The sequence below is a fragment of the Erpetoichthys calabaricus genome, chromosome 2 (assembly GCF_900747795.2).
Source record: "Erpetoichthys calabaricus chromosome 2, fErpCal1.3, whole genome shotgun sequence".
NCBI lineage: Eukaryota > Metazoa > Chordata > Cladistia > Polypteriformes > Polypteridae > Erpetoichthys > Erpetoichthys calabaricus.
This window is the reverse complement of record NC_041395.2, coordinates 131,489,551-131,505,098: the sequence shown is the minus strand read 5'-3', so window position 1 is coordinate 131,505,098 and position 15,548 is coordinate 131,489,551. Positions and strand designations below refer to the sequence as shown.

The following is a 15,548-nucleotide window of genomic DNA, read 5'->3' as shown; positions in this document are numbered from 1 at the left end:
ATAAAAACATAAAATCCAACTAGTAGTTATCAAAAATGCAAGACTGAAGGACTCCTCTTGCTTTGAACATAATGTTTTTATCTGTGTTAACTACCAATACTAATAGAGTAGAGGGAGAGTATGAGGAGTGAAAAAATTGTTCAGTAAACCAAAAGAACTCAGAATAATTTCCCAGACTTTTAAAGTAGTCTTCAGATAGGCCAGAAGTGAAACATTACACACAGATGTATTACACACAGATGTAATATCTACTGAAAATCAAGCTATGCATTCAACAATAAAAACATCAAACCATCTACATATGATGGATATGTCATAATATAGTCTTAAACACAGAATATTTGATATCACTTATAAAAACATAAATTGTAATATTTTTCTTGTCAGTACTCTACTGGAAAATGTCCTATCATCTCTGTTTTGGGCGAAGCATATCTGGATAATGTGGCAGGACAGTCACCCCAAATTAAAAAAGACTATTGGAAGAGGAAATTAACTATTTTAGATATGTTAAAATAAAATCCAGATGTAACTGTGATGATGCAGGTTCCCTCCACACTCCCATCATCCTTACGGGAGCTCTTGAACCCGACACCATCGGTAATGTCACAGAGATGAGCTGACAAATGAGGACAATTCTCTAATGAAGCCAGGGGATAATTCAAAATGTGCCAAGGTGCTTTTATTTCAAAACAACAAACAAAACAGTGTCCAAATAAATAGTGCAGTGCATCTGGTTTCAATAAATAATCCATAAAAACAAGTGTTCAGTGAGGATAAAAACCAATAAATAAATCTGTTAAAATCCGAAGTTAAAATCCGAAGTTAAAATGCAGTCTCTCTCATTACTCTCTCAGCCCACCCCCGTCTCTCATTCTCCCCGGCTCACCTATAACTTACATAGCCAGCAGAGACTCAACAGCTACGAGCTCCTTTCAGCCGACCTCTTTCTTGGCTGCCTGCAGGCATCACTGCCAGACCATCTGAGGTCAGCTCTCCTCCCTTCATTCTTCGCGCTCACATACTCGCTCCTCAGATCCACCAGAGGACACCTGCCTTGCTCACCCCACTCCAACAGAACATTCAGTGGGGTGAACTGGCCCCTAGTGCAGGCATGTCAAACACACAACAGATCCTAGTTAGCACTAAACTTGTACAAAATGATTACTATCGTTTGTGATTGAATCATTCTGCATTTTCGGCGTCACTTATTGACTTTTCTTACTTCTGCCTTCTGAAAAAAGCGCGTTTTCCCATGGCATTATGGTACCGGAAACGTCATCTGCTAGTATAGGCATGAGCCTTGTCCAATGTTAATGAGCCACGACGTCGCAACTGAACTGCTAGGCTGCAGCAGCCTGGCAGCAGATGCGGCCTTAGGCATGTGCAAACTGTGCACCTGCACAGGGCCGCCACGCCAATATATATTGAATATAAAATAGAAAGAGAAAATAACGACACAGCTGATGGCAATGTGGCTGAAAAACATTGTGTTTCTTGTTAATTAGTACGAGTCATTGCAGTAAGCTATATGCAGTATTATAACGTTCTGCCGTAATTAGAATATCAAGGGCCACCACTTGGTTTTCAAGTTACGGACATGTGCATATAGAAGCGTGTCATGAGCACGAGGCGGCTATGCAGTGTCCGCAACGGATGTGGCCATCCGCCGTGCATAAGATACCATATTGACATATTGACTTACCGTCGAGCACCTTTCATCCCTCATAAAAGTTGCAGCTGCACAAGATTTCAAGCCTGATATTGACGAACTGGTTACTAACAAGAGATGCCAAGTGTCGGGACAAAAGAAATAGATCTCACACTGTAAGACTCCTACATAAGCAATGAATATAATATAATGAATATAATATAATAATATAAGGACCTAGCTAAGAGGCTAAGACTCTAATTGTAAGATGTTGTACTGAGATTGTATGGAAATAAATTGCTTTTCTTTAAACTTTAAGTGTTACATTTTTTAAAGTTTTCAGTATTGGAAAGAAAGCTACAGTAAGTTTGTATAATAGTATTTGTTACAGTGTGGCTCGCTGACGCATGTATGGCAGTCGAAGCGGCCCACCAATGGTAGTGAGTTTGACATGCCTGCCCTAGAGTGCTACAGACATACACTCCTTCGCAGGGCCCCAGCTTGTGCTGTCTCCTCCTTCCATGCGGACAGATCGTATGTTGCAAGACTGCCTTTCATGTCCTTTAACCTCCTTTTTTCCTCGATCCCTTCCGGTTTCTCGACATCCTGGTTTCTAACCCCCTATCCTTTGTGCCAGCCTGTATATACACACACACACACACCCCTTTGTGGGTGCAGTGTCTTAATCAGACGCAGCAGGAAGCCAATGAAGCAATTGCGAACGATCGCACCCACACGTGCAGATGTGACTCACTCCGGCTACTCCAATTAACTCCCCGCGGCCGTGCAATTGCGCCCACGGAGAGTGACACGGCTTTATGGATTTAAAACCTGGCCCTTTTTTTTGAAGCAGCTGACCCTCTATACCACAGTAGCCCTATAAAAATGTCATTAAGTATACCATTTATTATGAAAAATCCTTAAATATTGCTGAATTGAAGGAGTTTAACATGGAGAGATGGTACAAAATGCCTCCATAACAATGTTAAGGTTTTGCAGTATTATTGCAGCTGAAGGTAGTGTCATGAGTTACCAGCTAATATAAGTTGATTACTTTTAAAAACAAGACACTAGATGTCACATGTTTATGAGATATATCTAATAAATAATAAAAACTAGGATTATCAATAGTGTGGTGCAGAATCTGGATCGGATCCTGCCTTGTGCACACAATGTTGTCAAAATTAGCTCTGACGTCTTTTAGCGTGTAATTGAATTAAGGATAGAAGAATTAAAGTTTGGTATTATTTCTTAAGTTTGAATCTGTTGTAGTACTTGGTATTAAATTACGCTCAGATCTGAAGTGATACAAATGATTGGCTTTAAAACTGTTTAAAAGTATTACAGCTAAGCAGACTACGGCTTTTTACTGTTGAGCCCAATTAATGCTGCAAGTTCTTTATTTTTTTAATCATTTTGTTAGTAAAGTTCCATATCGCAAGACTTTACAAGCTGTAACTGGGGTAAAGTGCTGTTCTAATGAAGTATTAATTTCATTATTTACATCCAGTACTGTTGTGTCAGGCTCACCATGACAATAAGATGGGACTGAGCCTTTTCAGGACCGTAGTCTCCTGTTTACCTAAGAAGTGTTTTATAAAGAGTTCACATGCTCTCCCTAAGTGTATATATAATGTTGTTTCGCAATGGGAAGTGTACGTTTGTTTGGTCCAAATGAATGTGTTTATGATTACATTTTGGGATAAACCTGACTGGTTCCTATTTAGAACTTACACCATACATATATCGTAATTCCTTTTTGTTATGAAATTGAAAATTTGCTAGCAAAAATTAATTTTTAATATAGAACTATCATTTATTTATTTATTTAAGCAGTATAGCATTCACTGAGAAATGTCTGTCTTTTGAATTTACTGTACCTTAAACAGACTACCTACTTCCCACAACACTGAACTATAGATATCATATCTAAAATTTGCAAAATGTAGATGAATGATGCCACAGTAGTTTTTGCTTTCAATTCACAGATTCAGTATACTGGTATCAAATACTGTTTTCCATTATTACATATGGATTTTGCATGTTCTTCCTTTTTGTATGTTTGTGTTTTGTTTTTTGCTCTGAGTACTTTTTTTCCTCTCATGTCCACAAAGACATGCATGTCTGGTTAATTTGTGTTTTTAAATTGACTTCACATGTGTGATTGAATCCTATTACTAGGACAGGCTCCAGTTACCCATAAAACTGCATTTTATTAAGAAGTTGTGAAAATTGTATGCAATTTTTTGATGAGGCATGCACATATATTGCTTCTTACCAGTCTGATTGCTTATTTCCCCTTCAGCACAAGGTATGCAGTCAAAGCAGCAAACATGTTGTCCTTTTCGAACTGCTTTGCGAGTGCCAGGCAGACAACTTTCTGAACAGACATGTTTAGGTACCTCATAAAAAGGCAAAAATGAAACATCACTGAATAAAGTAGGCCACAGAATTAAATTGTAAATTTAATTAATTTACAGAAATTTAAACTGTAAATACTCTTCTTCATTGATAACATGATATGCTAAATAGACTATTCAAAACAGTCTGGTAAAAACAGAAAACAATGTTTTCATTAGAACATTATGATCAGATTACTGGAGAGAACAGGTCACTAATCACTAATTCTTGATGCAATTTTAACCATTTTAATCACATTATATTTTAATCTTATTTTGCTTACACTGACAACGTTGAAGTCCTTATTAGTCACAGCTCATACTACTCTGTCCTGGAATCAGACTAGTCACTTTTAACCTGAAATTCTCCAGCACTGCCATATCTATTTTTTAATATGGAGTTTAAAACAGTACGGAGTAATCCATCTTAGCTCTCACCAGTGTGGCCATAAAGCTTCAGTGTAACCTTCTTTGACTTGTACTTTGCACATTGTGCTATTTCAACTTAACACTTTATTAGCCTTCTTAATGACTTCTGTATACTAGTGAGTTCACTACAGCTCCTATTTTCCTCCATGAGGTGTACATTAAAGTTTCAAACCTCCCAATTTGTGTTAAAATTTAACATTTTTGTAACCTGGTTTTAATGCTTTAAATTTATTTACCTAAAATTTTGTTTGCCACAAATCTGCCCACACTTGTATTCTACCCAGTTGCTTCTTTAATGATTCAGATGACTTTACATTGTCTGCCATTCCATTCTGTTAATTTTCAGTTTACATTCCTGCTAATTGCAAGTCAATCTTACCTCACTGTATCCTCTGGCCCAGACAATGGCGACATTATTCATCTGAATTCTTTTTTCTTCTGGTAAAGTTGGATCATAGAATCCAACTGTTTCAAATTTTATGAGTCCTCCTTCGCCAGGTTGCCAGTTAACCACGTCGTACTTTGGCTCTGGATCACCATATGCATCAAAATAAACATTGTCTCCATAGATTGTGGTAAAATTAACATTTTTAAGATAGTGTAAAACCTGCAAAAAAATATTATATTAGGATCTGCAGAGAGGCACAATGATCAGCACTTTAGTCTTACACTTTACTGTAGGAATTTAAGTATGACATATCTGCGACCCCTGGGGTCTCAAAGTCAGTTTCCGCAGAACTCAAGTTGTTGCAGCTGTGTGTTGTTACAGTGTGATGGTTTCTCCTACTTATCAGGCAATTTATTTTAACTCTATATATTAATAATGTGGAATTTATTTTACTGAGAATGTTTTGATGAGTGGAGCTGAACTTTATTTCTCCTTGCTTCAGCGACTCTGTTTTATATTTTCCCAAATATTTTTGAAACATTTTGTAATAAACTCGCAAGTGGGACAAAATTAACATTTGCTCCCTTTTACAGTTTCACATTTGATTGTTAACTGGGTGATTAAAAAAATAAAAAATTCTGAATGATGCTGAAAGTAGTAATCGGAAGTGGTCTCCCCTAGACTTTCTTGTATACTCAAATATGGGATAGAAATCTAAATTTTGTACCTAATACTTGTATGCAAAATATGGTTGCCCTAAGTGAAGGCGTACTCAAGTTATCGTGTTTACATACACACACACACACAGACAGAAACACAGACATAATTCCAAAAATGGTATTTTCAGACTCAGGGAGGTCTAAAACATCGAGATTCATCAAAATCTCGACATCAAATCTTTGAACAATTACAATACTTTCCCTATACATCATACACCAGAAAGTAAAAAAAAAGAAAAATCAATTAAGGATTGGATTCTTAAGTGAGCTAGAAATAAAACAGTAAATATGCTCCACTAGGTTTGGGATGGATTGTCTTCTAATTAAGAAAATAGGCTGAAATGAATTCCTATACCCATATCATCCCTCCATGAACTGTTTTGACACTGTTGGTGTAGACTGTTCAGATTCTTCAAACTCCAAATTGCTTTTCTCTAGACTCTCCTGATTCCTCACACTTTCTAAAGATAAGGAGGTTAGGTAAAATATAAATCTACAATATACTGACCAGATATTAGTGTTTGTAAATGTATGTAACAGAGTGACCTCTGGCCATTATATTCTATTCAATACTTGTTCATGCCAGTTACTGTTTAGGTGTATGCCGAATCTAGATCTTTTAAAAACACAATGACAATGATAAATTACATAATGCTATTTAGTTTTTCTTCCAGCCATTTCATGTGTATTTTTACTATTTACAGATCCTGCAGAAAGCGAATCTCCTGGAAAATATGGGCATAACACGAAAATGAGTAATATGCAGTATGTCAGTCCATTACAGGACATGTTCAAATCAGTACATAAACACAATTTATTCATAAAAGGTACTTTTAAGTCATCATCAAAATTATGACATTGTCTTTAATTGTAGGACCATTAGGAAAGGCAATGCATCTCATTGAATCATAGCACTGCAACATAACAGTTATACCTACTGCATGACTTTGCCTGACAATAATAATGATAATAATAATAATACATCCATCCATCCATTTTCCAACCCGCTGAATCCGAACATAGGGTCAGGGGGGTCTGCTGGAGCCAATCCCAGCCAACACAGGGCACAAGGCAGGAACCAATCCCGGGCAGGGTGCCAACCCACCGCAGATAATAATACAGTATATTGATATATTATAGCACAAAATACATTTTCCCACCTGCCATGGCTCAACTCTCATCTTGTCTGCACATGTCTTATTTATAAAAGGACCCTGGCCATCCTTGCAGTTGTACAGATTGTGGAGAGCATGTGCTACAGCATACAATGCCTTGTATACACCACTGGGAACTCGAAATTCATTTTCATCATTGTATTCTGTTTTTATATCTCTCAGATTTTCAGTTCCTGTGCATTTATTTTTTATGATATCCTTAGAATTCAAATTACAATTAAAGATAACTTCCCAAAGTTCTTTTAAATAAGAATCTTCAGGATTCCAGAAGGGGTGTATATTCAATAAATAATCCCGTAAACCAGGGATTACAGCATTGGTATATGCCATTCCAATTGTTCCACCCATAATTTTGTAATATTCCTCCTTGGCAGGGAGTCTCTTTGTCACCCACCCTGGGATCCCTACCCACTGTAAACCAGTGGCATTTTCAAGTACTAGCTCATCAATAAATGTTTTCATTGGGACTGAATTTACATAGGCAACAACAACTTTTGCAGAAGATTCTTTAATAAGACGTATGATTTTAATATACTTTTGTCGCGTCATGACAGATGAAATGACAGCTGAATATTCTATACAAATGCCTTCTTCCTGAGCAGCTTGTGCAAAACCAGCAATTCCATCATTTCCATAATCATTATCACTTCTAACTGTCCCAACCCAGTTCCACCCAAAATGCTTTAAAAGCTGTGCCATGGCTCTGGTTTGATAATAATCACTTGGAACTGTTCGAAACAATGTTGGATACTTTATTCTGTCACTTAGGCAAGCACAGGAAGACAAAAAAGTCACCTGCAGAAACAAATATGAGCATATAATTTAGCTCAGAAACATCTATTGATTAAATTAACAATAGATGTTAACAGTATATATATATATATACACATATCAGTATGTATATAAACATTGTAAGTTGAGGTTAAAGGACACAACTTACTTGTGGTATTTGGAAAGCATTTGTTATTGAAGCCACTGCTTGTGTGTACGGTGTAGAAGACATTCCGATAACAGCTTGGACAGGAGCAGGAGCCCTGCTACAAGGCAGGTTACTAAATTTACTTCTTCTGGGGTCATTTAATACTGCCAGTGTTTTTTTAATAGATAACTGGATAGAAGAACAAGCATCATATATCTTGTATCCCAATGTAATATCAGGAAGTAATTTACTATTATTGTTGATTTCTTCTATGGCGAAAATCATAGTTTTAGCAGCCTGGTACTCTCTTTCATTGAAACTTTAAAGAAAAGAAATGATATAAAAGGTTAATAAAAAGTTCAATAAAAACTCATCTTTTTATTAATTGTTCAATTCTGTTATTGTTTATTTTACAGTGTACTTACACTTTGCATTCTTCTGGGTTGGGTTTTGATTTAAAACCAGCCAGTGTATTCTCATTGTTGTGAATATTGAAAATCCCCGCTATCATTATGTCTCCATCCTTAGATAAGAAAGGTGTGTCTACAGCATCATACAGACTGCAAACAGGCTCTTCTGCCTTTATGATATTTACATACAGTATAAGCACCAGGAGCAGCATCTCAAGCATGGTTGACAGCTCACCTGTTTAAATGTCTGTTATTTATATGATGTACTGTGAATCCACTGTGCTTAATTTATTTTGGAAAAAAACACCTTGTGCATATACAGTATTCTCTGGTGCCCAATACTGTAGATTTTTTCTGCTATAATCAATTATTAATGTTACCATTGGCAAGCATTTCATTTCTAATCTTTTGTCTGGTATACTCTCAGCTCAGGCTGTTGCTGCAATCAAATGCACAGCACTTGTTTCTTCTCCTGACTGTCTTTCTTTGGGCAATGCACAAGCTGACCTGGCTTCAAAGTATGCTGCCTCTTTGGTGTCTGTATCCTATGTGTGTATCATGAACAAAACTAAATCACTGCAGTGTCCCTCATCTGCACTTTGGACATAACTAAACAGAGTTGGACATTATTACAGTGTGCTAAATAGTGAATTTCACGGCTTATAATATTTTACACCTGTTCTGAGTTTGGCTCAAGTTTTAAATATGACTGATTCTCCTATAAATCATTTCTTAAAATCTGCTTCCAATGGGCGGCCTTGCACTGGCACTTGTATCAACCGGTTGGCTTCTACAATAATCACAGTCAAACAATGCTCTTCTAAATGCTATAAACTGCTATTTTATTGCACTTTTGTACAATGTAGTATTGTATGTTGCTCTTGTATATAATGCAATAATTGTCATATATTGTATATTGTAATGTGGGTTGTGTTTTGCCTTTTTGTAAATGTAGATGTAAGACTGAAACAAATTCAATTTTATATTTTTAAGCCTATTAACATTATAATTGAGATATGGCCCGTTGATAATGACAAATGTGAAAAACAATATACTAAACATCAGTCAGCAGCATCCTTTGACAAAGCAAACTCTGGGTGTTCATGATCAAGTTTAAGCAGACAAAGCCAGTCACAGCTCTAATGACCCAGGCTACCTTGGCATCCACTCTGTAATGGACACTCTACAGTATAGGAACATGTTCTGGGTAGCCTAAGAAGGAGATCATATCCTTGCATTACTGTTTTCCAACACTCCCACTATCTGTGTTAATCTATTTGGGCAGGAGTAGCAGCTTGGTAAGTGCCACAGTAGAATATCAAGAAGAGAAACAAAAAAGAAAAGGGTGAAAAATAACTAATAGAAGCTGTCATACTTGTATTGTTACGCAATGTATTAAAAAAAGGATTTGCCCGTTGCTGTAATCAGTCTGGTACACTCTTTCGTTGAAGTAAAAAAAAAAAAAAAGAAATGATGTAAAAGGTTAGTAAAACCTTATATCTTTATTAATTGATCAGTTCTGTCTTTTAAGCATGTTAGAGACTATAGTTATTACACAGTGAATAAATGTTCAAAAACCCATGATAGACTTAATTAAAGGTTTTTTAGTCCAGATTTAACAGTTGAAACCAAAGTGGGAATATCACAAAAAAGCAGGCAGTAGATTCTATGGTTTTGAGTCACTGTAGCTAACAGCTTGACTTGCCACTGTTGTTTTATGAATTGTTGGAATCTTTGGTAGACCTGTATTTTGAGATTATAATCCATGCTCTGATATGTATTTATAGTTCTCCATAAGTAGGGAGGGCATATAGCAGGGCTATTCAGATTAGTTGGGACAGATTTTCAAACCCAGAAATGTAGCTAGGCCAGACATTTTCAGCGGCTGGTAAGCAGCAAGTAATGACAAAATGTAAATTAACACAAATGAATATATTGAAAAACAAGTAATGTTTATTCATTGTTTCTCTTTTAAATGTGGTCACATCTGACACAGGCACACCAAAATATGAATAAAAACAACAGAATCTTAGGTAGTAGCACATATGTATTAATATTGTGAAGTGTCTCACTACTGCATGGGCTTTGGGTGGTGGAGTCTTGGGGGAAAGCACTTTGTGAGAGCTCAGGGCACCTCCTGAGAGAAAGCTGAGTGACAGGATCAGGGTGAGAAGGGAGTGAATGGTAAATGAGCAGGAAGAGATTCCCCCAAAGAAGCAGCTCCTTCAATAGGTCATCACAGTATCATAGACTACTACCACCACTTGTAGACACACAACAACATGCTGCATTTTGGACTGAATATTGCTAAACTATGTGGATAGTTGCTTTCAAGGTCTGCAATACTGTAGGAATTTCTGAAGGGTCGCAAAATGGTTTTTCTCTGCATTTCTGGTGGGACCACGGGCTGGGCCACTTGGAGGTTGCCTCCAGGCCGCAGGTGGCCCACAGGCTGCCATTTGAATAGGCTGGGCCTATGGCATTTAGAGATTTATATAAAAAAAGAAAGATTTTAAATTAATCTGCATACTTTACCTGAAGCCAAAGTAAAGAGTTAGGTCTAGTAAAGACTCTTGCAGCCTGGCTTTTAATTAAGTGAAGGTTACAAATGGATTGATTTAAACAGCTCATGAATAACACATTACAGTGGTCAGTTCTTCTAGAAATAAACACATAAATGGACTTCTCTAAGAAAACATCTTCATTTTCAGTTATTTGTAAACCTGGAAAGGATGTTTTCACATAGTGTTATGATGTGTCTTGAAAATGATAAACTAGAGTGAAAGATAAAACATAAATAGCAAACTGATCTACCAAAATAATGTTTCAGCCTACCGAGTCAAAATGTGTCAGGACTCTGGTGCACTCTGTGTTCCTCCCACCAATGAATATCCTGTCTGTTTTTATGTATTTAAGAACAAGAAGTTATTGCGCATCCACTTAACCTTGTTGTTACCTTGTTGACACACACTTAAAGAGAATGGACTGGGCTCCTGTCTACTGACATCATTGCTTCTCACATAGAGCAGTTACAGGCAGCTGACACAGTGTACACTACATCAGAATTACTAGGCTGAGCTTGCAGTTCTCACTGGATGATGTATTTGTTGCTATCACTCTGTAGCAGGCAGGCTTATTTTCCCCATATTTGTGGAAAGAGTGTTTTCTGTCCTGTGCTATTTTGCACAGCACTAATGTTTCCATATTCATTTGTTTAATCTTCATTAAGACCAGGTTATTACATAAAATATGTTTTTTGTTCTGACAAATGCTCTATTCTGATGCATATTGGTATTTTCTAAATCATCCATAACATTAAAGGTTAATCTCCCTTTGTCTCTTGCTGCCATTTCCACATTTCCAACTCAGGTTTTCCTACTTATGCTTCTTTGTCTTTGTGGTTTTGTTTTCCGAGTCATATTAAGAATTTTCTAAGAGAAGTGCTGTTGGATCTTGGTTCTTTGACCACTGTTGATAATAGACATGTATTGCTGGTAAGGAGTAAGGTGCTTACCTTTCATTGCCCAAAAGACAGTATTGAATTTTTGTCTGCTGCTGTTTGAATATATGAGATGAGATTTTCAGTGCTTTAAAGCAAAAATTGTAGCACCCTTCCAAGGTCATCCATCTTCCAGCGCAATATTCACAGTGTGTTTAGGAGTCTACCATAGTGCAATATCATGGAAACATAGAAATTACAATGAAATTATATAATGTTTATTACAAAAGAAGACCTAAAACTCAATATAAGAAAGACTTAGGAATTGTAGTGGACTTATCAGATTGTACACAGAAGTAGCTAAGAAGGCTAAAAGACAAAAAATGTTGAGTTACACAATTACAAGTACAATTAGATGATTGGAAAGATAAAGGAAAGTCATTTTTAAGCTATACAATGTACTTCTAAGACTTTCTCTAACATACTGTATGCAGCTTTTGCTGGCATATTAGAAATAGGATGTAACAATACTCATAGGCGCCAACGCATTCAATTAAACAATTAACAGTATGTGCCATAAGGGCAATTCACATTCTTATAGAATTTCCTCCACACAAACCAGTCAAAAATAGAAATTGTGTATACAGTGATCCCTCGCTATATCGCGCTTCGCCTTTCGCGGCTTCACTCCATCGCGGATTTTATATGTAAGCATATTTAAATATATATCGCGGATTTTTCGCTGCTTCGCGGGTTTCTGCGGACAATGGGTCTTTTAATTTCTGGTACATGCTTCCTCAGTTGGTTTGCCCAGTTGATTTCATACAAGGGACGCTATTGGCAGATGGCTGAGAAGCTATCCAGCTTACTTTCTCTCTCTCTCTCTCTCTCTCTTGCGCTGACGTAGGGGGTTGTGAGCAGGGGGGCTGTGTGCAGCTGCTTCCTGAAGGACATGCTGCACGGAGCTTCGCATACTTAAAAGCTCAAAGGGCACGTATTGATTTTTTTTATCTGTCTCTCTCTATCTCTCTCTCTCTCTCTTCCTGCTCCTGACAGAGGGGGTGTGAGCTGCCGCCTTCAACAGCTTTGTACCGGCGGTGCTTCGCATACTTAAAAGCCAAAAAGCCCTATTGATTTTTTTTTTGACTGCTTGCTTTGCACTCCTTTGAAAAGGAAGATATGTTTGCACTTTTAATTGTGAGACAGAACTGTCATCTCTGTCTTGTCATGGAGCACAGTTTAAACTTTTGAAAAAGAGACAAATGTTTGTATGCAGTGTTTGAATAACGTTCCTGTCTCTCTACAACCTCCTGTGTTTCTGCGCAAATCTGTGACCCAAGCATGACATTCTAAAAATAACCATATAAACAGATGGTTTCTACTTCGCGGATTTTCCTATTTCGCGGGTGGGTCTGGAACGCAACCCCCGCGATGGAGGAGGGATTACTGTAATATAAGTGGTAATAATGGAATAAAGATAAAATGGTCTAGGAATAAGATAGGAATGGTCATTGCAGAATAATTTGTTTAACTGAGCATGCAAAAAAATGAGTCCTAGAGATATTTTTTAAGTATTGTAAAAGCAATGTCTTTCCCTAGGCTTCACTTCTTTTCCAAAAGTGGGATTCCACCTCTTGTAATTTCTTAATTCAGAGTAGCAATGTACACAGTACCTCTTTGGTTACTATTACTGTTGTTGTCCCTTAAACCTTTAGATTGTTTTTTAGGTTTATTTCTCCTGTTCTGCCTTTAAAAATCTTTTCATTCTTAAAATTTCTCCATTTTAGCACACATTCTTTAATGAGGAACTTTAGTGCACTTTGGGTAGTTTGGACTTAAAGTATAAAATATGACTTCAGCTCAGAACTAACAGATCCAATGTTATTGAATGAACCTAAGGAACCATGGGATTATAACTGCAACATTGTGAATGTTGTGAACTTTATAACAAAAAATTCTATAGGTAAAGTAGATATTCCAGGCATGCTTCAAACAAGAAAGCAAATACAGCATATGTGAAACTTTTGCCACAAGATCAGAAGAAACCCCTGATCTTCAAGTGTAACACAGAACTATAACAGTAGTATCAAAATGATTTATGACCTTAAGTCACACCCCTTTTCTCTGATTGGTGGATTTGAATGATGTGCCCCGCCCCCGATTTGAGCATGGAAACGTTCGTACGCAACATTTCTGTGCGTACGCACCATTTATACATGAGGCCCCAGGTCCGGGGTGGTCTTCCCCAGTCTCTGCTAATGGTGATCAGACGGATAACCCCGTCTCCGCTAATGGTGCTCAGACGGATATCACCGTCTCCGCTAATGGTGCTCAGACGGATACCTCTTACCTAGCTCCAGAACAACCATGGGTGAACTGACAAGTTCCGCAGGAACCGATATCGATCGGCCTGTCTGAGACAGATATGGATTGCCCGGATGGTGTGCTGCCTGAAACCTGGAAAAAGGCCCAACAGCTTGTTAAAGGGCCAATGACGTCTCTGCTGGATATTATTGTCTACTACGACCAGAAAAAAGAATGTCGAGGCTGCGAGATAGACCATCCCAGCCAGAGAAGACATACTTGCCTCTCTGAACCTGAAATCACCTACCGTGTAGGACGCTTTCAGAAGATTCTGAAAATTTTCTGCAAGTCTTGGCTGAAACGACTGGTGGTGAAAATTCCAGGGTATTTTAATATTCTACTGCCGATTCTCAAAATATACGTAGTGGTTGAAAAGACTGTGGGTGAATTTGAAAATACCAGCTCTATTTATGATACTGTAATGCAGTCATTTTATGAAATGGATGAATACTCCTACTCTGTAGCCCGCCATGTGGCAAATGAGTTTTGTAAATGTAATCTTAATCATGAGGGTCGTATGAACCTGTGGACTGAATATGATCCGGAGTTTAATGATATGATAGAACTGGGGGGTAATTCTGAACCTGAAGCAGTACCCATCTGAACAATTCAGACTCCTAAAGAAATGTTTTCTATATGTTTAAGTGTTGTCAGTGTCTGTTTTATCACCGGTGATGGAGCAGGTCTTGGAAAAAACATATTATAACTCTGAGAATGCTACGGCCTTGGGGGGTAAAGAATCCTTGAAAAGAGCTCTCCGGTAAGCGGGTCACCATATTGGGGACCAAGAGGTGTCCGAATGGTTATCGGAGCAATACACCTACATGATCCATAAACCGGCAAGAATCCATTTTAAAAGGAATAAGGTGTATGTTTCCAAAATAGATGGGCAATGCAAATCGATCTGGTGGATATGACAAACCGAGTATAACCAAGGTTACAAGTATCTACTGACTTGTATAGATATTCTTTCTAAATATGCCTGGGTCAGGGTACTGAAAAACAAAACGGGTAAAGAAGTAACAAGGGCTTTTTGAGAAATTTTGGAGGAAGGTAGAGTTCCCGTCAAACTTCAGACCGATAGCGGTAAAGAGTTTCTCAATCGGGAATTTCAAAGCCTGCTCAATAAACACGGGTTTAACATTTTACCACCGCTAGTGAATTAAAGGCTTCGGTGGTGGAGAGATTCAACCGAACTCTGAAGACCAAAATGTGGGGTTATTTCAGCTCCCAGAATACCCGGTCCTATCTGCAAGGGCTACAGGACTTGGTGAAATCTTATAACCTGAGCCATCACCAAGGCATAAAAATGGTCCCTGCCAAGGTGAATAGTTCCAATTCTTGGAAAGTCTTTAAAACCTTATACGGTCTAACTAAACCCAAAATATAAATTCAAAGTCGGTGATATGGTGAGAGTGTCGAAATCCAGGAATCCTTTTACCAAAGGATACGAACAAAACTTTTCAGACAAGATATTTACCGTTTCTGAACTAGTCCCGAGGGATCCGCCTGTCTACAAGCTCAAAGATTATGACGGCGAAGACATTATAGGCTCCTTTTATGATGCGGAGTTACAAAAGATTAGAGGAACGGACGTCTTCAGGATTGAAAAGATTTTGGCAAAAAAAAATATCGATAGAAAAAAGCATATTTTG

General features: G+C 37.6%; 1 protein-coding gene across 1 annotated transcript in view; it reads right to left on the bottom strand.

Annotated features, from left to right (window-relative positions):
* Positions 1-8,311, bottom strand: part of LOC114669582 (extracellular calcium-sensing receptor-like) — a 203,545-nt gene extending 195,234 nt beyond the window's left edge. The window contains exons 1-3 of the mRNA XM_051922538.1: positions 8,106-8,311; positions 7,702-7,999; positions 6,747-7,556 (exon numbers count right to left, since the gene is read on the bottom strand). Of these exons, the coding sequence (XP_051778498.1) occupies positions 6,747-7,556; positions 7,702-7,999; positions 8,106-8,311 (1,314 nt within the window). The remainder of the gene's footprint in view (positions 1-6,746; positions 7,557-7,701; positions 8,000-8,105) is intronic.
* Positions 8,312-15,548: the final 7,237 nt, after the last annotated feature.